General features: G+C 47.0%; 1 protein-coding gene across 4 annotated transcripts in view; it reads left to right on the top strand.

Moving 5' to 3' along the window:
- The window catches only part of SPEG (striated muscle enriched protein kinase), a 239,638-nt gene extending 217,660 nt beyond the window's left edge, over positions 1-21,978 (top strand). For all 4 annotated transcript variants that reach the window (XM_073545451.1, XM_073545453.1, XM_073545452.1 and 1 more), the window contains 6 exons: positions 5,529-6,618; positions 7,971-8,210; positions 10,692-10,915; positions 11,077-11,152; positions 17,499-17,648; positions 20,035-21,978. In XM_073545451.1, coding sequence (XP_073401552.1) covers positions 5,529-6,618; positions 7,971-8,210; positions 10,692-10,915; positions 11,077-11,152; positions 17,499-17,648; positions 20,035-20,248 — 1,994 coding nt within the window. In that variant the 3' untranslated portion in view covers positions 20,249-21,978. The remainder of the gene's footprint in view (positions 1-5,528; positions 6,619-7,970; positions 8,211-10,691; positions 10,916-11,076; positions 11,153-17,498; positions 17,649-20,034) is intronic.
- Positions 21,979-23,927: the final 1,949 nt, after the last annotated feature.

Below are 23,927 nucleotides of genomic sequence, written 5' to 3'. Positions count from 1 at the left end.
GCTGTCCCAGGAGATCGGCAGCAAATTTCAACCTTATCTGGGTACAACACTCCGCTGCCTCCAATATATCAGGGAACAATACTCCGCTGCCTCCAATATATCCAATATATCAGGGAACAACACTCCGCTGCCTCCAATATATCAGGGAACAACACTCCGCTGCCTCCAATATGTCAGGGAACAACACACTCCGCTGCCTCCAATATATCAGGGAACAACACTGCGCTGCCTCCAATATGTCAGGGAACAACACTGCGCTGCCTCCAATATGTCGGGGAACTACACTACGCTGCCTCCAATATGTCAGGGAATAACACTCCGCTGCCTCCAATATGTCAGGGAACAACACTTCGCTGCCTCCAATATATCAGGGAACAACACTCCGCTGCCTCCAATATGTCAGGGAACAACACTTCGCTGCCTCCAATATGTCAGGGAACAACACTTCGCTGCCTCCAATATGTCGGGGAACTACACTACGCTGCCTCCAATATGTCAGGGAATAACACTCCGCTGCCTCCAATATGTCAGGGAACAACACTTCGCTGCCTCCAATATATCAGGGAACAATACTCCGCTGCCTCCAATATGTCAGGGAACAACACTTCGCTGCCTCCAATATGTCAGGGAACAACACTTCGCTGCCTCCAATATGTCAGGGAACAACACTCCGCTGCCTCCAATATATCAGGGAACAACACTCCGCTGCCTCCAATATGTCAGGGAACAACACTCCGCTGCCTCCAATATGTCAGGGAACAACACTTCGCTGCCTCCAATATGTCAGGGAACAACACTCCGCTGCCTCCAATATGTCAGGGAACAACACTTCGCTGCCTCCAATATGTCAGGGAACAACACTTCGCTGCCTCCAATATGTCAGGGAACAACACTGCGCTGCCTCCAATATATCAGGGAACAACACTCCGCTGCCTCCAATATGTCAGGGAACAACACTTCGCTGCCTCCAATATGTCAGGGAACAACACTTCGCTGCCTCCAATATGTCAGGGAACAACACTTCGCTGCCTCCAATATGTCGGGGAACTACACTACGCTGCCTCCAATATGTCAGGGAATAACACTCCGCTGCCTCCAATATGTCAGGGAACAACACTTCGCTGCCTCCAATATATCAGGGAACAACACTCCGCTGCCTCCAATATGTCAGGGAACAACACTTCGCTGCCTCCAATATGTCAGGGAACAACACTTCGCTGCCTCCAATATGTCAGGGAACAACACTGCGCTGCCTCCAATATATCAGGGAACAACACTCCGCTGCCTCCAATATGTCAGGGAACAACACTTCGCTGCCTCCAATATGTCAGGGAACAACACTTCGCTGCCTCCAATATGTCAGGGAACGACACTCCGCTGCCTCCAATATGTCAGGGAGCAACACTCCGCTGCCTCCAATATGTCATGGAGCAACACTCCACTGCCTCCAATATGTCAGGGAACGACACTCCGCTGCCTCCAGTATGTCAGGGAACAACACTCCACTGCCACCAATATGTCAGGGAGCAACACTCCGCTGCCTCCAATATGTCATGGAGCAACACTCCGCTGCCTCCAATATATCAGGGAACACTCCGCTGCATCCAATAAAGTATGTCAGGGAACAACACTTCGCTGCCTCCAATATGTCAGGGAACAACACTTCGCTGCCTCCAATATGTCAGGGAACAACACTTCGCTGCCTCCAATATGTCAGGGAACAATACTCCGCTGCCTCCAATATGTCAGGGAACAATACTCCGCTGCCTCCAATATGTCAGGGAGCAACACTCCGCTGCCTCCAATATGTCAGGGAACAATACTTCGCTGCCTCCAATATGTCAGGGAACAACACTCCACTGCCTCCAATATATCAGGGAACAATACTCCGCTGCCTCCAATATATCAGGGAACAACACTCCGCTGCCTCCAATATATCAGGGAACAACACTCCGCTGCCGCCAATATATCAGGGAACAACACTCCGCTGCCGCCAATATATCAGGGAACAACACTCCGCTGCCTCCAATATGTCAGGGAGCAACACTCCGCTGCCTCCAATATGTCAGGGAACAATACTCCGCTGCCTCCAATATGTCAGGGAACAACACTCCGCTGCCTCCAATATATCAGGGAACAACACTCCGCTGCCGCCAATATATCAGGGAACAACACTCCGCTGCCGCCAATATATCAGGGAACAACACTCCGCTGCCTCCAATATATCAGGGAACAACACTCCGCTGCCTCCAATATGTCAGGGAGCAACACTCCGCTGCCTCCAATATATCAGGGAACAATACTCCGCTGCTATATATAAATATATCGCTTCCCACATTCTTGGGAGGAATTTGTGTCTGTGATACATCAGATAACCAACTTTAATTACCTATTTGCAGCAGAGGGGTCTTCACTGAATAAGAGTCATAGAGTGCTAGCCTTGCTTCAGTGTTCACGTATGAAACATCTTTTTAGATTTTACAATTACATCTATGACACTCCATGACATAGATTTATGCGATGGGAGTGAGGACTTTAGCGCATCTTGCTTTACATTTACAGCAGTATTTATGAGCTGTGAAATTTCCTAATTTTGGGAGCAGTCTTGCTGTCCCAGGAGATCGGCAGCAAATTTCAACCTTATCTGCATCCTCAGGATGCTCCACCATTTAGCCTGTGCCTCGGTGCCATCTAAGACTCAGACTTGCAGGTGCAATGAAATCTTTGGATTGTGCCTGCTCTGCATGTAACACTGGTAAGTGTGGACCCACTGTGCCATGGGCCGGGCTTACCTTGGAGGGGATTAACTAAGTGACTAACTTGTATTTGCTAGAGCCTCTGATGGTGAGGATAAGCTTTGCCACCAGTAGTCACTAGGTACCACACCAAGGCGACACCGAGTCCTTGGGTCTGCAGCAGCTGACCGGAAGGTCAGAGGCGCAGGTACATGGTATAGAGAGGCGACATAGAGGCGTAGTCAGAGGTCAGGGCAGGCAGCACAGGATCAGTAAATGTAGCCGAGGTCAGGCAGGACGGATAAACAGGCCATTATCTGGATGCGGAATACAGAGGGATGCATAAATGTGTGCACCAAAGTAGGAACCAACGTACGGGCGGGGAGCTGGCTAATGAAGGCCCTGTTATGCTAGCACGGGATAGGCCGGGGAAGCTAATCTCTGCTGGACATTGCCGGTTTACATTACTGCAGAGACCGGCCATGTACCCCTAAGGCTAGATGAATGTTACAGCAGAAGCAGCAGTGCTGCAAGAAGCAGACTCAGCAGGATAACCTGACACGGGGAGACACACTGCGAGTAGAGGGCCGCTGAGGAGCCACGTAGGTTTCCTCCATGACGATGCTGAGTAAAGCATAGCACAAACCATAAATAGTGGCATCACAATGTATGTATAGCAAAGTGGGGGAACCATGTTGTGTGGGGAATGCACCAAGAGCATCATACTGTGCCTTGGGGAGCACAGTGGTGACATCATACTGTGACGGGGAGAGCACAGTGATGACATCATACTGTGCCAGGGGGAGCACAGTGGTGACATCATACTGTGCCGGGGGGAGCACAGTGATGACATCATACTGTGATGGGGGGAGCACAGTGGTGACATCATACTGTGCCGGGGGGAGCACAGTGATGACATCATACTGTGCCAGGGGGAGCACAGTGGTGACATCATACTGTGCCGGGGGGAGCACAGTGGTGACATCATACTGTGCCAGGGGGAGCACAGTGATGACATCATACTGTGCCGGGGGGAGCACAGTGGTGACATCATACTGTGCCGGGGGGAGCACAGTGATGACATCATACTGTGCCGGGGGGAGCACAGTGATGACATCATACTGTGCCGGGGGGAGCACAGTGATGACATCATACTATGCCAGGGGGAGCACAGTGGTGACATCATACTGTGCCGGGGGGAGCACAGTGGTGACATCATACTGTGCCAGGGGGAGCACAGTGGTGACATCATACTGTGCCGGGGGGAGCACAGTGGTGACATCATACTGTGCCAGGGGGAGCACAGTGGTGACATCATACTGTGCCAGGGGGAGCACAGTGGTGACATCATACTGTGCCAGGGGGGGAGCACAGTGGTGACATCATACTGTGCCAGGGGGGGAGCACAGTGGTGACATCATACTGTGCCAGGGGGGAGCACAGTGGTGACATCATACTGTGTCGGGGGAGCACAGTGATGACATCATACTGTGATGGGGGAGCACAGTGGTGACATCATACTGTGCCGGGGGGAGCACAGTGATGACATCATACTGTGATGGGGGGAGCACAGTGGTGACATCATACTGTGCCGGGGGGAGCACAGTGATGACATCATACTGTGCCAGGGGGAGCACAGTGGTGACATCATACTGTGCCGGGGGGAGCACAGTGATGACATCATACTGTGCCGGGGGAGCACAGTGATGACATCATACTGTGACGGGGGGCACAGTGATGACATCATACTGTGACGGGGGGGCACAGTGGTGACATCATACTGTGCCGGGGGGGAGCACAGTGGTGACATTATACTGTGCCGGGGGGGAGCACAGTGGTGACATTATACTGTGCTGGGGGGGAGCACAGTGGTGACATTATACTGTGCTGGGGGGGAGCACAGTGGTGACATTATACTGTGCCGGGGGGGAGCACAGTGGTGACATCATACTGTGTCGGGGGAGCACAGTGATGACATCATACTGTGATGGGGGAGCACAGTGGTGACATCATACTGTGCCGGGGGGAGCACAGTGATGACATCATACTGTGCCGGGGGGAGCACAGTGGTGACATCATACTGTGCCGGGGGGAGCACAGTGATGACATCATACTGTGCCGGGGGAGCACAGTGATGACATCATACTGTGACGGGGGGCACAGTGATGACATCATACTGTGACGGGGGGGCACAGTGGTGACATCATACTGTGCCGGGGGGGAGCACAGTGGTGACATTATACTGTGCCGGGGGGGAGCACAGTGGTGACATTATACTGTGCTGGGGGGGAGCACAGTGGTGACATTATACTGTGCTGGGGGGGAGCACAGTGGTGACATTATACTGTGCTGGGGGGGAGCACAGTGGTGACATTATACTGTGCTGGGGGGAGCACAGTGGTGACATTATACTGTGCTGGGGGGGAGCACAGTGGTGACATCATACTGTGCTGGGGGGGAGCACAGTGGTGACATCATACTGTGCTGGGGGGGAGCACAGTGGTGACATCATACTGTGCCGGGGTAGCACAGTGGTGACATCATACTGTCACGGGGGGGCACAGTGGTGACATCATACTGTGCCGGGGGGGGGGCACAGTGGTGACATCATATTGAGGTAAATGTATAAGTCATTTACGCGAGCCCCTTCTAGTGGTGGCAGCAGGCTCCAGATTTTTATGTTTCGCCTTGCTCACGTCTCATAAAGCACTTTCTTTGTCTTGCTGTCCTTTTGTAAAAATCCCTTGTGAAATAACAATGCACTGAAAAACTTTCATGATATTTATATCCTAGGCCAGAAACCATCGCCAGGCTTGGCTCATCTTGCCCAAAAAGCTCGACCGACTGTGGCCACAGTATCCACCTTTGGACCAGTTTCTCCCCGGGTCACCTCTGCACCTTCAACTATCACTACTTCCAAGCTGCCTCCATCAGTCGGCTCTCCTCTCACTGTTACTTCACCTCCTACCAACGCCCCTGCGCCTACAGCTCCAATACAACCAGCGTCCAAAGGAGCCCCTCCTCCAACTCCTCCGAGACGACACAGAGGTCTCCCAACTCCCCCCACGTTACATAGGGTCTTACCTCAATCCACTGCAAAAGTCGAGCCTCAAGGCATTTTTAGTAACAAACTCCAGTCTCCTGAACCTTCGCCCGCGATGCCGGTAACTTCTCATGTGTCTACAGTGACGGTATCAGTGACCCCCGGTCAAGCCATATCTCAATTACGAGTTCCACCAGCACCTCCGGTCCAGCAGGTGAAACCTCCTCCAGAACCAGCTGCTAAGACTGGCCCAGTAAAACCAGTGCAAGAGATGAAGTCTCCAACTGAGTTACCAAAAACCCCCACGGTGACCTATGTGGCACCGGTTAAACCGTTCCCCATCCCCCAAGCTGCAAAGTCTCCAATGGCTGAAGAACCAAAATCTAGTCCAGTATCCGCAGACTCAAAAGCTCCTCCACCAGTGGCTCCAAAACCAATGGTCGGGACTCCTTCTGTACCAATCATGCTGCACATTCCCCCCTTTAAATCTTCTGCCCTTCCCTCTCCACTGAGCCCCACATCCAGCTCCAAACCTTCATTCCCATCTCCTCCCACCAGCCCGGTCTATAGGCCATCAACCCCAACCTCTCCAACATACATGGTCACCTCCTTCATATCAATGCCAGCTCCACCATCATCTCCAACCAAAGAGACGCCCCTTCCTCAGGCTGATGCTCCAGTTGCCCAGACTGTCCCCACTCGTATCTTAGTGAAGAGCGTCACCCCTGGTAAGGACGGTAGATACACACCAGGAGGAAGGGCTACTCCGTCTGGAAGAGAAAGCGCCCTCCGGCAAGGAGTACCCCAGAAACCTTACACATTTCTGGATGAGAAGGCAAGGTGAGTGGCTTGGACAAACCCAACAGATCAAGATTATTGTTTCTCAAGAATCCATGGAGGGAACTGTCACATCTCCAGTGGGAAACATCCCCCAGTATATGAGGCATGGGGACATCATCAAAGAGACGTCACCAATCCAATCCAGACCACATGGGATCTCCAGGGGTTTGTTGAATTAAAGGGACCCTACCAATCTTTAAATTGGATCTGCACACTTGTAAAAAGTGAGAAACTTTGGTGCCTTAAGCACGTTGGGTCTTAAATGTTGATCGTTATTAGAACGTAAAGTTCTTCTGTTCCTGGACATCCTCTTTACGAGCAAATTTCCATATGGAACAAGAGTTTGTCTAACTTTTTGTAGGTGTGCAGTGCAACTTGCGAAGAGTTCTTAAGGTATCATTTTTTTCTAACATACGGTACATGGTGGTGAAAATGGTTTATACAGGTAAAACCTGATTATACAATGATCATGGAAACTCCATGTGGTCACCTGGATGGCTGTTGCCTGCACAGAATATTCCCATCAGAAACGTAGAATGGAAAACTCGTTAAAATGAAACATTCTAATGGAAATGATTTTTAGGAGTAAAACCTGGTGATGCATTTCCATGGCTGTGATGTCTATGGAGGACAATTTTTTCTGCTGCCACTAGGGGGAGTTCATTGCCTATTAAGTTCAGTGTGAGCTGTATGAGCCTCTATGCAGTGAGCTCCCCCTAGTGGTGGCTACATATAAAGTCATATTTTATCATTTAAATTGCATTGTTTTGTAAAGGGAACCAATGGAACTTGGAGACTGGATCAGAAAAGCAGAGTCCTGACCACTATCATTTTGTTTTTACCTGATTAAGACTTAGAAAACCATATACTAGATACACATTCTTTCCCTCAGAAGAGGCCCCTGAGCAAGAACAACCTATGGGCCCTTTATAGTCCAATAACTCATCATAATGCACCATTCCATCTGCTTTGGAGGCTTTTGTGGCCCCCTGATCTCTTAAGCCCCTATGTGGCTGCACAGGTTGCACCTATTGTATGTCCAGCACTGATCCCTTCATGATTCCAAACTGCCAAAAAAAAGGCAAAATCTTAACTGCTTCGCCATCATAGACCTCTAGGATATTAGAAATGATCCTATGTCCTCCAGGCCACCATGAATATCACCATTAATCTCTTGGGTTTGCTACAATTGTCCGTACAGGTTTTCAGCCTCTGTGTAACCAGAATGTTCCTATTCCCTGACAGCAAGGAGAGAGCTTGAGAATATGATAGAACTGAATATATAGAAAAGTTGCAGAATTCCAGTATTTGTGAGTTGTAGATATTTTAATCTATAGATTCTTCCTCCGCAGGGGTCGTTTTGGGGTGATCCGGGAATGTAAGGAGAATGTCACAGGGAAGCACTACATGGCGAAGATTATCCCCTATGAGCAGGAGAATAAGCAAAGTGTCCTCCAAGAATATGAGGTGCTGAAGTGTCTCCACCATCAGCGGATCCTGAGCCTCCATGAGGCGTACATAACGCCCCGCTACCTGGTCCTGATCTCCGAGCAGTGTGCCGGCAGAGAGATCCTGTACTGCCTGGTGGAGAGGTGAGAGGCCGGAGGCTGCATGGTCTGCACGCCGGCCGACATCTGCCTACTGTCTAGGCATATACAGTGCTCGGCATAAATGAGTACACCCCGTCTGAAAAGTAAAAGTGTAATCAATGCTGAACACAAGAACCATTTCCAACATTTTCCAACAAGACTAAGGTTCAAGGAACATTTTTTTTTTAACCCCTAACATGACAGTAAGGTGAATAACAGAACTTTCATTACTAAAATCTTAAGGTTTACTCAAATTAGGTGATGTAAAAATGAGTACACCCCACATCAAAAACTACTACTTGTAGTATTGCGTATGACAGCCATGATGTGTAGGCACGGAGTGAACAAGTTGGTGACATATTGCAATATCGAGGTTTTTCCATTAGTATTTCATACATCAAGGCTCATTATATATAAATAACAATCACGCAAAAAGATAAATGGCTAAATAAAAAGTCATGGATAAAAATATATTAAAAGCGGCACTCTCTTATCAAAGGTCTATATATTCAGAGTATTAGAAAAGTGTTTCAGCAAACTAGCACTTAACCCCGTCACGCCTTTGATGTGTACTCCCACTGTGAGCCCATATCTTTCCCGGCACGTCAGCTGTTTTGAACAGCCGTGGGTGGAATCGCGATCCACCCGCGGCTGTTAACCTGTTAAATGTCGCTGTCAATCTCTGACAGCGGCATTTAACTTGATCGCACCGGAAGCGCGTCACTAATCCCACTCATCGGTGCCTGTCACATGACCGCGGGTCGTCGATGGGTTGGCATGAAAACCCAGGGTCTGCAGCAGACCTCTATGGTTGTTAATGCCGGATTGCTATGAGTGCTGCCCGATGGTAGGCGCTCATAGCAAGTGAGCATTTCTGCTACACACAGGTGAACTGATCATCGCCTGTATGTAGCAGACGCAATCTGACAACTGCAGCTTCTAGTCTCCTGTGGAAACTATTGAAGCAAGTGTAAAGTAAAAAAAAAAAAAAAAAGTTTTTAAAAATAATAAAATATTTAAAAAATATATAAACATTTAAATCACCCCCCACTCAAACTAAAACAATAAAAAAAATACACATTTAATATCCCCACGTTTAGAATCGGCCGATCTATCAAGCTATAAAAATAATTAATCTGATCGGTTAACGTCGTAGCGAAAGAAAGAAAGCCAAAATGCCAGAATTACGTTTTTTGGGTCGCTGCAACATTGTATTAAAATTCAATAACGGGCAATCAAAAAATTGTATCCACATCAAAATGGTAACATTAAAAACATCAGCTCGGCGCACAAAAAATAAGCCCTCACCCAGCCCCAGATCACAAAAAATGGAGATGCTACAGGTATCGGAACATGACTCAATTTGTTTATTTTTTTTAACAAACTTTGGATTTTTTTTCACCACTTAGATAAAAAAGAACCTTGACATGTTTAGTATCTATGAACTCGTAATGACCTGCAGAATCATGATGGCAGGGCAGTTTCAGCATTTAGTGTACCTAGTAAAAAAGCCAAACAAAAAACAAGTGTGGGATTGCACTTTTTTTTTTCAATTTCACCGCACTTGAAATTTTTTCCCCGTTTTCTATTACACGACATGGTAACACCAATGGTGTTGTTCAAAAGTACAACTCGTCCCGCAAAAAAACAAGCCCTCACACAGCCATATGGACGGAAAAATAAAAAAGTTATGGCTCTGGGAAGAAGAGGAGTAAAAAACAGAAACACAAAAACGAAAATGGGCTGCGGTGTGATGGGGTTAAAAGGAATCTGTCAGCAGGTTCACTATGTAATCTGAGAGGATTATGATGTAGGGGCAGAGACCCTGATTCCAGCAATGTGTCACTGGACTGTGTTTAGCTGTTCCAATATAATCAGTGTTTTATCAGCAGAAGATTATCATTATAGGACTAGGTGTCTTGTGCCTCTTGGTCCATCTTTGCCTCCACCACTGATTAGCAATCAATATACAGTCTACACAGAAAACTGCCAATCAGTGGGGGTGGCGGGGTAATACACAGCTCAACATTCCAAGCTCTGCTAGATCTGCAGCAGAGAAAACTGTGATTCTATCACAACTACTGCACCCGGTAAACTAAGGGATACATCAATGGAATCAGGGTCTCTGCCCCTACATCATGCTGCTGTCAGATTACATAGTAAAAACCTGCTTTCTTCTAAAGCAGACCCATGACAACTATTTTACCGCCATTTGTTAATTACCTGACAAACAGTTCGTCTTCGAAACGCGTTATATTGTACCTGGAGATTGGTGTAGTCACTCCACTGTAGTGGATTGAGCCCCAACTCCCATCATCCCAGCACTATCATCCTCTCTCACCCATAGCTGATGTCTTTCACCTCCACCTGGTGGCTCACTCTGACATTGCAGGTTTTGGATGAGCGGGGTGTCCTCCTGGCCTTTATATAGGATACATTTTATCGCTCTATCTTTCATTGAATCCACCTCTTTGGTCTCTCCAGGTTCCGATACTCGGAGGACGATGTGGTCAATTATATCCTTCAGATACTACAAGGTCTGGATTATCTCCATGAGCAGAAGATCCTTCACCTGGACATTAAACCAGAGAATGTTATGGTGTCCTATATGAACACTGTGAAGATTATTGACTTCGGGAGCGCTCAGATCTTCAACCCTTTGGTCCTTCGTCAGCTAGGAAAGCGCGTGGGGACCCTGGAATACATGTGTACGTAAGACCCTCCATCACTGGGAGCAGCTAAAGGGTTAAAAATTCACCTGTCCATGTCCGAGACGGGAATATCAGCCGAGAGCCGCTCCCATAGAAGTGAATGGGGAATCTTCGCCCGCCTCGTATTCTCATGTAACAGCCTTCTTCTGCCCTCACAGCTCCGGAGATGATAAGAGGAGACCCGGTTGGTGCCGCTGCCGATGTTTGGGGATTAGGAGTACTGACCTATATCATGTGAGTAACTGGAGCGAGAGGGGGGAGTCGTCACTTGTGGCACCTCCAATTTCTCCTTGCATTAGTTTTGTTCACCCAAAAACCTCTGAGCTATAAACATGCAGATTCCAACCATGTAGACTTCTACATTGTTTTTTATATTTTATTTTCTCTATTTTAATGTGTTTTTTACTCGTGGATTAGCTTGTTCAATTTCCTAAGTGCTCATACGATACTACGCGACACGTGTTTTCCATTCAATCTCACCAATGACAGCACTCCCATTAGTCTCTGCCTGTAACAGGAACTTATGGGTGTACAAAGATGGCGGACATGGAAGACTTTGTGAGACACAAGCTGCAACTGGGATCGCATATTCGTGTTGTAGGGGTGATGACATTGTTTCCATCAAACTATAAACACCATTGTAGATCAGGGGATAAACATCCTGGGATCAGAGATATCTCATATCCCAGCTGCTACGAGTATGATGAAGCTGAAACTGCTTAGTGGAGGGTGAACTCCATCACGGTGGAGTAAATGATTCACATCATCAGAGCACGTTCTGCACCCGCACGAAACAAGCGGGGAATGCTGGGAGCTCTCCGCTCTGAAGCCGGTAAATGCAGCTCTGGACCATATTACAGGCTGTAACTAATTATTTAACTAGATGGAGGCCCGGTGTATTCGCATCGGGAGGGCGGTAATGTCGCGATGGGGGCAGGCTTTGCAGCGTTGAGAATCTCTCCCCCCCATCTGCTCACCCACCTATCCACTCTCTCTTTCCCCATGTGCTGACTTCTCCCGTCTGTGCTCTCTTCTTTGACCTGTCTGCCCCATGTGCTATCCCCCTTGTCTGCTGTCTCTCTCATAGAATCATAGAATCATAGAATCGTAGAGTTGGAAGGGACCTCCTGGGCCATCTGGTCCAACCCCCTGCTCAAAGCAGGATTCGCTAAATCATCCCAGTCAGATGTCTGTCCAGCCTCTGTTTGAAGACTTCCATTGAAGGAGAACTCACCACTTCTCGTGGCAGCCTGTTCCACTCATTGATCACTCTAACTGTCAAAAAGTTTTTTCTAATATCTAATCTGTGTCTCTTCCCATTCAGTTTCATCCCATTGCTTCTAGTCTTTCCTTGTGCAAATGAGAATAAAGTTGATCCTTCTACAATGTGACAGCCCTTTAGATATTTGTAGACAGCTATTAAGTCTCCTCTCAGTCTTCTCTTTTGCAAACTAAACATTCCCAAATCCTGCAACCTTTCCTCATAAGACAGGGTTTGCAGACCGGTCACCATTCTGGTCGCTCTTTTCTGAACTTGCTCCAGTTTGTTGATGTCTTTTTTAAAATGTGGTGCCCAAAACTGGACACAATATTCCAGATGAGGTCTGACCAAAGAGGAGTAGAGGGAAATAATGACTTCATGTGATCTAGACTGTATGCTTCTGTTAATACATCCTAGAATTGCATTTGCCTTTTTTGCTGCTGCATCACACTGTTGACTCATATTCAGTCTGTGATCTATTAGTATACCCAAGTCTTTTTCACATGTGCTGTCACTTAGCCCTATTCCTCCCATTCTATATATGCTTTTTTCATTTTTATTGCCCAGATGTAGTACTTTGCATTTCTCCCTGTTAAAAACCATTCTGTTAGTTGCTGCCCACTTCTCCAGTTTATTTAAATCTTTTTGAATCCTCTCTCTCTCTTCTCTAGTATTAGCTATCCCTCCTAGCTTTGTGTCATCAGCAAATTTAATCAGTTTACCCTCAATTCCTTCATCTAAATCGTTGATAAAGATGTTGAACAATACAGGGCCCAGGACAGAGCCCTGTGGTACCCCACTTGAGACATTCTTCCAACTGGATGTGCAGCCATTTACGACCACTCTTTGGGTCCGATCACTAAGCCAGTTATGAATCCACCTAACAGTTGCCTTGTCCATTCCATACTTAGTCATTTTTTCAATAAGGATTGTATGAGAGACTTTGTCAAATGCTTTGCTGAAGTCAAGATATACTATATCTACAGCATTTCCTTGATCCACCCAATCAGTGATACCGTCATAGAAGGAAATTAAGTTAGTCTGACATGACTTATTAGTTACAAACCCATGCTGACTCTGTTTAATCACTTCATTCTTATCCAGGTATTGACATACATGTTGTTTAATAATTTGTTCAAAGATCTTTCCTGGTATAGAAGTCAGACTCACCGGCCTATAGTTGCCTGGGTCCACCTTCTTCCCCTTTTTGAAGATAGGAACAACATTTGCTCTTCTCCAGTCTTCTGGCACTTCTCCTGTTCTCCAAGAATTTTCAAAGATTATGGAGAGGGGTTCAAAAATTTCTTCTGCTATCTCCTTCAGTACTCTGGGGTGTAATTCATCTGGACCTGGAGACTTGAATTCATTTAGGTTAGCTAAGTGTTTCCTCACTATCTTTCTGTTTATAGATATCCTGGATTCTTCTATTCCCTTAATAGGACAGTGAATAACAGTTGATGTTGCATTTCCTTTCTGAGAGAAAACAGATGCAAAATAGGAATTTAAAAGTTCAGCCTTCTCAACATCCTGTCTTACCATTTCATCATTTTCATCCTGTAAAAATCCTATAGCATCTTTGACTTTTCTTTTACTTTTGACATATCCCCAAAATCCTTTATTATTGCTTTTGACATCTCTTGCAAGCCTCAGTTCATTTTCAGCTTTAGATAATCTGATTTGTGCCCTGCAGGTTCTGCAGACAGCATTATATTGTTCTTTAGATATGCCTCCCTCTTTCCATTTTATAAACATTTTTTTCTTCCTTTTTAGCATGTGCTTAAGTTCTGTGTTCATCCATCCTGGCTTCCTTAAATGCTTCCTATTCTTCCCTCTTTTCGGAATTGTTAACAACTGTGCTTTGAGAATTTCATTTTTCAAGATTTCCCATCCTTCCTGGACATTTTTGTCTTTAAGGATATCCAGCCATTGGATCCCTCCAATTCTCTTTCTGAATCCCTTAAAATCTGCCTTTCTGAAATCTAACCTTGACGTCTGAGTCTTCACAGGTCTTCCACCTCTAGTAATCCAAAATTCTAAAATAGCATGGTCGCTACCTCCTAGGGTCCCAGCCACTTTTACCTCCTCAACCATTTCCTCCCTGTTTATAAGGATTAGATCCAAGGTAACAGTTCCCCTTGTTTTCTCCCTTACCTTTTGGAAGATAAAGTTGTCAGCAAGAGAGGATAAGAATTTCCTTGACCTGTTAGTTTTGCCTGAGAGAGATTCCCAACAAATGTCTGGATAGTTGAAATCTCCCATGACAACTATGTCATATTTTTTGGAGAACTTGGCCATCTGATGCATAAAGAGTTCATCTATATCTTCGGCTTGCACAGGCGGCCTGTAGTAAATGCCTACAATGGTGTCCTTTCCATTGTTCTGTCCTTGTATTCTTACCCAAACAGTTTCCACAGAACTCCCAGTCTCTGAAGCTTCAATCTCTGTGCAGATATACGCGTTTCGAACATACAATGCGACACCTCCTCCTCGTTTATCAAGTCTGTTTCTTGCAAATAAGTTGTATCCTTCTAGTCTTGTATTCCAATCATGTGTATCGTCCCACCAAGTTTCAGTGATTCCAATGACATCATATTTCTGTTCCTGTGTTAGTATTTCCAATTCTCCTTGTTTGTTGCCCATGCTTTGTGCATTAGTATAGAAACATTTTAGTTTGTGATTGGTTTCTCTTTCTCCAATATTTTTATTAATTAGATTCTTTCGTCTTTGTTCTTCCTTTCCACTTCTAATAGCAGAGTTCTCAATAGCATTTGTCAGGTGTATGGCTTTTTCTGGTCTTTTGCTTCCCTTCCCATGTTGTTCTAGTTTAAAGCTCTCCTTAGAAGTGTAGCAAGGCGACTTCCAAATACATGCTTTCCAGTCTTCGTAAGGTGCACCCCATCTCTAGCAAGTAGTCCATCGTATAAGTAGTTCACTCCGTGATCCAGAAATCCAAATCGTTGCTGACGGCACCATCGACGTAGCCAGTTGTTCACCTGCAGAATCTTATTCCACCTCCTTGTTCCATGGCCATCCACTGGGAGGATGGAAGAGAAGACCACCTGCGCTCCCAGTTCTTTCACTTTCTTGCCTAAGTCTTCAAAGTCTCTGCAGATGATTTCCAGGTTGTTTCTTGCGGTGTCATTTGTCCCCACATGTAGTAGCAGGAATGGGTAGTCATCTGTAGGTCTGAAGAGTCCTGATATCCTGTCAGACACATCTTTAATTTTTGCACCTGGAAGACAACACATTTCTCTTGTAGTTATATCCGGTCTGCAGATAGCGGCCTCTGTTCCTCTCAGCAGGGAATCCCCCATGACCACCACTCTCCGTTTCTTCTTCACAACATTTTTCTTTCTCCATCCAGGAGGACTCTGAAGGCGTACAAGGTTGCTCTTTGTTGGCAAAGTCTTATCCTGATGTATTTCTTCATCGTTTTCCTGCGTGAGAGCCTGGTACTGGTTTCTGAGCAGTATGGGTGCTGACTGCCTCCTGATCCTTCTGCTTCTCTGGGTCACATGTCTCCATTCCTCTGTTTCTTCAGGTGCACTTCGAATTTCTTCTCTTTCTGTAACATGAAGAGATAATTCTGCTCTGTCCAAGAACTCTTCACCTTCCTTAATGATCTTCAACGTAGCTAACCTCTCTTCGAGATTTTGCAACTTTTCCTCCAACAGGGACACAAGCTTGCATTTGTGGCATGTGAAGTTTGGCTTTTCCACTGGTAAATCTGTGAACATGTAGCAAGAAATGCAGCTCACCAAATGGCTCCTGGCCTCTTCCATCTTGAGATTTCTTAAAAACGATGAAAGATGAGCCAAATTTATCGGCGCGCGGTTTTTCCAATTTCCTCTTTTCAGCTGCAACGGCCAAAACCCAGTGATCGTTGAGCTCGCGGAGACTCTTCACTTATCCCAGAAGGCACTGGGAATATGCAAATGATCTCCTCAAGACTCTTCCCCTGGTTTTCCGATTTCCTCTTTTCAGCTGCAACGGCCAAAACCCAGTGATCGTTGAGCTCGCGGAGACTCTTCACTTATCCCAGAAGACACTGGGAATATGCAAATGATCTCCTCAAGACTCTTCCCCTGGTTTTCCGATTTCCTCTTTTCAGCTGCAACGGCCAAAACCCAGTGATCGTTGAGCTCGCGGAGACTCTTCACTTATCCCAGAAGGCACTGGGAATATGCAAATGATCTCCTCAAGACTCTTCCCCTGGTCTCCTTCCTGTGCTGTGTTCTCCCCTCATGTGCTGTCCCGTTTGAGCTGTCTGCCCCCTGTGCTCTGTCTCTCTCACCCCTGTGTCTGACCGTGCACAGTCAAAACAGTCAGTGAAATATTTTACCTCACAAAGTGAATCCTCTGTGACCTCCTGCTGTAATGTCAGTATTGTCTTTTGCTTCTTCCCCTACCCAGGAGATGTGGTATGCTCCGTACACGGTCAGACACAGACAATTTTTAAAATGAACTTTCGTTCGTGGGAAAACCCCTTTAATGTGACCGACTTCCTCTGCCTGTAGACACGTCGCACATCTTCCGCCGGGATCAGACGGGATTCACTGCGCGGAATTCGCGCAGGCGCAGTGTGACGGTGTTCCGCTGGTGGTACAGCGCTAGAGGCTGCGAGAGTGTGTGTGTGGTGCGTATGGCGCATAGAGTGTGTGTGTGGTGCGACGGTGTTCCGCTGGTGGTACCGTGCAATAGGTTGGTGCCAGCAGCAGTTTCCATATTGAGACACCCATCACTTGGGTGTCCCAATATGGCGGTCGGTGAACTTCCTCTGCTTGGAATTCTGGGATATGGTGACATCTGGACAGAACAGGAAATGAAAACATTACAAGGCCGCCATTTTATAAATAGACAGCCTTCAGCTTGATCTCGAGCCTTGGCGACTTGATGGATGAACGACCTGTAGGAAGATGGATCTTTTGCAGCCTAGATAGGTCACCAAGGTCTTCTCTGCCGTTATGATGATAGTACCAAGCTATCGGGTCACTTTTCTTCCTCTTTGGCTTGTTCCTTCCATTCTTCCGACCATGATGTCCTCCTCCAGTGATCGCTCTCTCCATATGATGTGTCCACAGTAGACAAGTCGTAGCTCGGTGATCCTCACTCTGAGTGTCTGGCTTGATTTGTTCCAGAATTGGTTTGTTTGTTCTTCTTGCCTCCATGGTGTTGATGTTATCCTTCTCCAGATCCACATTTCCAAGGCGTTGATTATCTGTGTAAATCCGACACATGACTGATCACCGTCATTCTCGATCAGTAATGCATGTCAAGTTTTGCAATTTGGGTGGAAATGTGTCTTTTCTTCTGCCGCAGGCTGAGCGGGCGATCACCTTTCTTTGAACTGGACCCAGCGGAAACAGAAAACAAGATCCAATCAGGCCGGTTTGACATCTTTAAGCTGTACTCCAACGTGTCTCAGAGCGGCTCCCTCTTCATACGAAAGCTGCTGTCTATATATCCCTGGTGAGTCCACGGGAACAGAGCAGTACTGGAAATACACCCAACAGTAATGTGCCCCTCACCTACCGTCACACAAATCCTCTACAGTATCTTGAAAAAGTCTTCACACCCTGGGAACTTTTCCACATTTTTGCAAGTTACACCCACAATATTAAATGTACTTTATTGGGATTTTATGTGACACCAACACAAAGTAGCGAGTATTTGTGAAGTGTAAGGCTGGGTGCCCACGTTGCGTTTTTTATGCGTTTCCGCCACGTTTTTGCTGCAGTGGAAACGCTTAAAAAAACGCTAATAAAACGCATTCCCGTGCAATCCTATGGGATTCCTCAGTTGCTGTGCCCATGCTGCGGATTTTTCTGCTGCGGAATCGCATAGCAGTAATATCCGCAGCATGTCCATTATTTCTGAGGAATCTCGGCGATTTTGCCGCCATAGGATTGCATTGAAACGCTCACTATACGCATGTGGCTATGCCCACCATGCGTGAAGTGAGCGCTTCATGTGCGGATGGTACCCAGGGTCCGGAGGAGAGGAGACTGTCCTCCATGCCCTGGGTACCATATTCCTGTAAAAAAAAAAGAATTAAGATAAAAAATAGTGATATACTTACCCTCTGGCGGCCCCCGGAGTCCTCCCGCCTCTCAGCCACGCTGCCAGCAACTTCCGTTCCCAGGGAAGCATTGCGCAAATGACCTCTGATGACGTAGCGGTCTAGCATGATGCTGCTTCATCAGAGGTCATTGTCGCAAGGCATCCCTGGGAACGGAAGTTGCCGGCAGCCTCGCTAAGAGGCGGGACGACTCCGGGGGCCGACAGAAGGTGAGCATATTCCTATTTTTTATTTTTTATTACATTCTATCTTTTACTACTGATGCTGCATAGGCCGCATCAATAGTAAAAAGTTGGTCACACTTGTCAAGCACTATGCTTGTGTGTGACCAACTGTCAATCACGTTTCCAAGCGATGCTTCAAATTGCTTGTGTTTTACCCGCGGCAGGCAGTTGCGGAAATGCTGTGGACATTTCCGCAGCATTTCTGCAACGTGGGCACATAGCCTAAAGGAAATGGATTCAAGATTTTCTAAATATTTAAAAAAATATAAATCTGAAAATTGTGACATGCAATTGTACTCAATCCCTCAAAGTTAGTACTTTGTAGGACCACCTTTCATTGCAGTTACTGCTGCAGTCTTTTGGGGTCTGTCTCTACCAGTTTTGCACATCTGGAGGTGACATTTTTGCACCATCTTTGCACACTCACTCTGTGACATTGGGTGGAGACGTCTGTAGAAATTTTCACGTCTTGTTACAGATTCTCAATGGGATTTAGGTCTGGACTGTGACATTCACACACAAGAATATGCTTTTATCTAAACCGTTGTACCTCTGGCTGGAGGGGTTGTTGTCCTGCTTGAAGGTGAACCTATGCCAGCCAGTTTTTCTGCCTCTGCTGAAGCAAAGTCACCACACACAGCATGATGCTTCCACCACCATGTGTGACAGTGGGGATGTTGTTTTCAGGGTGATGTGCAGTACACCACTCAGGAGAGCAAACAGATGCTCTATATGCCACACCACATGGGAAACACCCTCTATATACCACACCACACAGGACACACCCTCTATATACCACACCACACGGGACACACCCTCTATATACCACACCACACGGGACACACCCTCTATATACCACACCGCACGGGACACACCCTCTATACACTACACCGCACGGGACACACCCTCTATATACTACACCGCACGGGACACACCCTCTATATACTACACCGCACGGGACACACCCTCTATATACTACACCGCACGGGACACATCCCCTATATACTACACGACACGGGACACACCCTCTATATACTACACCGCACGGGACACATCCCCTATATACTACACCACATGGGACACATCCTCTATATACTACCCCACACGGGACACATACTCTATATACTACACCACACGGCACACATACTCTATATACTACACCACACGGCACACATCCTCTATATACTACACCACACGGCACACATCCTCTATATACACCACACGAGACACACCCTCTATATACTACACCACACGGGACACACCCTCTATATACTACACCACACGGGACACACCCTCTATATACTACACGACACGGGACACACCCTCTATATACTACACCACACGGGACACACCCTCTATATACTACACCACACGGGACACACCCTCTATATACTACACCACACGGGACACACCCTCTATATACTACACCACACGGGACACACCCTCTATATACTACACCACACGGGACACATACTGTATATACTACACCACACAGGAGAGCCGACAGATCCTCCTTTTTTAGCACTAACTTCACCCCTTGAACTTTTCACAGGAGCCGTCCGTCCTTACAAGAATGTTTCTCCAACGCTTGGCTCCAGGACGCTTATTTAATGAAGCTCCGACGACAAACTCTTACATTTACCACCAACCGCCTCAAGGAGTTCCTGGTGGAGCAGCAGAGAAGACGCTCAGACTCTGCTACCAAGCACAAAGTCCTGCTCCGCTCCTACCATGGTGCCCAGCCGGCAGCTCCAGTCACCCAGTGACCACGGAGGAAGGACTTTCACAGTAAATAAGGTGGCCACGGAGCCAGAGGTGCAATCCACCGGATGATATGGGGCGCCAGCAGTCCCTGGGAGGCAGGGGCGGTCAGAGACTTGTCAAAAACAGTAAATATCCTGAGTGTTTATAGAGAGGACCCCACACAACCTCGGGGGGTCCTGGAGCGCTGCTGGTCAATATACCTCAATAACAGAAGTGGAACGGTTCAGCGAGACTGGGGGACAGAGACGAGCACAGAAGTGGGGGTGCATGATGCATGTGACAGACACCCCACTTCCACAGCAGCGACACCTCCTCAGCCGGCACCGGCTCCGTCTTCCGCTCTAGACCTCAGTTCAGTGAGACCTTTGGCACCAACGTTCTGCTGGAAACTCACCTGGATCGTCTTCGTTTACGCAGATCTTCCCAGGATCTCCTGGTCGAATCAAGTGGTCTTAACAATTCAGAGGGGCAGTAATTAATTCTATGGTTTCTTTTTTTTTAATTCATTAATTTATTGAGATGAGGGTAACCGGAGATTTCTATTAAAGGGGCGGCGTAGGTATTTATTAATCACATAGCCATAGCGATACTTGTTTACAAACGGTGTTTTTAAATACCCCTAGGGAGGTGCTAAGGAAACCCGATGATGAAGCCGAACGGAGGGCGATTCGGGGGGGAATTAATGGTTTTACATGGGTGAATTGGTAAATTCGGGGGATTTATACAAGTTTGAGAGAGAGAACTAAACATAATGGACAGCACTGGACATTACCTAGAATCCAATGTCTGGTTCAGTACCAGATCATTTTGGGATAATTACCCCCAATAAAGCTTGGAGGGTTTTTAAAGGAAATTTGTTCTTTTTTTAATACTCGAGCCCCTAATATGACCCTGGCAATTTCTTCTGTCCACACTTTGGACACCTGGGGTTGGGGCTGTGGTGGGCGATTCCTGAGACCCAGGGGTCTGATCTTTTATATCTGCCCTGCTGGGGTGGGAAAACGAGTCTCATGGATTTAGCCACAAGCTGCAGTCTGTACAAGGCACAGCCAAGGCTTTGCAGATGGAGAGCCCAGAGATTTGCCTTTTCGGCTGGAGTTGTCCTTTAAGCGATGCTGCTGTATTTCTTTTGTTAACTCATTAATGCCTGAAGTTTCCGATATTTCTGTTCCCAGCATGCATTGCTCTCCACCTGACAAAACGGAACTTCACTTTCCACCTTTTTTTGTTCAGTTCTCTCTATTGTAAATTCTCGAAATACCAAAACCACCACGAGGCAAAGAATGAATGTCGGCTGCACCGACCGCGCGGAGTTACCTGCGCAGGAATGAGACCCGTATGTTGGGCGTTCTGGACTCTGCTGGAGGGAGGATGGAGACTCCATGCCATGGGAGTACCGACTGTTACCCGTCACAGACAGTCAGGTGGACAGTGAGATGTTCTGACAGAGGACATTTTGATTCTGCTTATCCGGGAGCGGGTGGATGGGCTCCTCCGGTGGGAGGTGGCGGTTGGGTGGGTGCGTGGTCGTGCCCCTTCCTGCCTCCTCCACCCAAGCTGCTCCTGAGCTTCTTGTCTATTCACTCGCATCTGAAGATGTTTCCTTATATTTAACAGAATTTGTGTTGCTTTCCTGAGATTGTAATGTTCCTCCCATTATTTTTTTCTGTGTGGAGAAGTTGAGAAGATAAAATAAAATTAGGGTTGCACGGGACCCCGCGTGTGATCTGTACTGGTGGAGCTGTCCGTATTCTGTCTTGTCCTTTTCTGCATGGGCGGACCGGGGGGTTCGGATAGGCTATTGATAGATGATCACGGGGGCGACTTTAGGCACCGCCGATTATTAACGAGGGCAAACATTGGCTCTTCCTCCTCTACCTAATCGCCGTCTACTTAAAGAGGGTGTTCACTACTTTTACACTGATGACCTATCCTTAGGAGAGGTGATCAATATCTGATCTCCAGGGTCTGATGCCCGGGACCCCCGCTGATCAGCAGTTATCGGAGTCACCCGGAACTACATGCCGAGCTGCTCCGTCTACTTGTAGTGGCTGCTGCAGGGGACTGCACATCAGCCTCATATTCTAATCAATAGGAGGCGGAGGTGTAGTACCCCGCGGCAGCCACGACAAGTAGACGGCCAGCTCCACAAGTAAGTATCACTGGCAGATCAAACATTGACGATCTATCCGAAGGACAGGCAATCAACGTAAAATTACTGGACAACCCCTTTAATAGCGTCCGTGCTGGGTATCACGATGGTTCCGATCCACTTCAGCAAGGCAATGCTGCAATACCTCACATTGCTGCTACTGAGGAGTCGGCAAACAGGGAGAGCAAATGGAACAGCAACTTCTGGGAGACAATTGGGAAAAGGAAAGACTTTCTGTGTGTCGTCAGTCTGGACTTACAGCAGTGCTTGACCAAAAGCTTCTGCCCCTTCATTTTAACATCAGTGGTGGTCCCAGAATCCAGACCATTACAGAGCAAAACATTTCACATAACTCTACGATATGTCACAAGTTTACTAAAAGTAAGGTAACACTTTAAATGCTAGAATTCTTCCTATAGCCACTACAGGGAAAAATATATATGTGGATTTATAATTGCTTTACCAAAGGAGAAATATAAATCTATATACAGGGAGCTCCCCCTAGTGGTGGCTGCAGACAGGATCTTATCATGTATCTCTGTATATAGGGAGCTCCCCTTAGTGGTGACTGCAGACAGGATCTTATCATGTATCTCTGTACACAGGGAGCTCCCCCATAGTGGTGGCTCCAGACAGGATCTTATCATGTATTTCTGTATACAGGGAGCTCCCCCTAGTGGTGGCTGCAGACAGAATCTTAGGTATCCTGTATACAGGGAACAGGGAGCTCCCCCTAGTGGTGGCTGCAGACAGGATCTTATCATGTATCTCTGTATACAGGGAGCGCCCCCTAGTGGTGGCTGCAGACAGGATCTTATCATGTATCTCTGTACACAGGGAGCTCCCCCTAGTGGTGGCTGTAGACAGGATCTTATCATGTATCTCTGTATACAGGGAGCTCTCCCTAGTGGTGGCTGCAGACAGGATCTTATCATGTATCTCTGTATACAGGGAGCTCCCCCTAGTGGTGGCTGCAGACAGGATCTTATCATGTATCTCTGTATACAGGGAGCGCCCCCTAATGGTGGCTGCAGACAGGATCTTATCATGTATCTCTGTATACAGGGAGCTCCCCCTAGTGGTGGCTGCAAACAGAATCTTATGTATCCTGTATACAGGGAGCGCCCTCTAGTGGTGACTGCAGACAGGATCTTATCATGTATCTCTGTATACAAGGAGCTCCCCCTAGTGGTGGCTGCAGACAGGATCTTATCATGTATCTCTGTATACAGGGAGCTCCCCCTAGTAGTGACTGCAGACAGGATCTCATCATGTATCTCTGTGTACAGGGAGCTCCCCCTAGTGGTGGCTGCAGGTAAACAGATTTATTATGTTTCTCTTATGGCATTGAGAAGAGAAACAAAAAGATTTGAGAGACTTTGATAAATCCAGAATTTTGCACATATTGTTACAATACACTTTCCTGTGCAATCACTATTATTCCTTTTATCACAGTGAACAATATTTCTTTATCCACAGGCTGTAATTATAATTTATAACATTATATAGTGTGTTAACCATTAAGCTAC

The sequence above is a fragment of the Dendrobates tinctorius genome, unplaced genomic scaffold (genome assembly GCF_039654945.1).
Source record: "Dendrobates tinctorius isolate UK_male_01 unplaced genomic scaffold, ASM3965494v1 ptg000143l, whole genome shotgun sequence".
NCBI classification, from domain to species: domain Eukaryota; kingdom Metazoa; phylum Chordata; class Amphibia; order Anura; family Dendrobatidae; genus Dendrobates; species Dendrobates tinctorius.
This window is presented reverse-complemented; position numbering and strand designations above follow the sequence as displayed.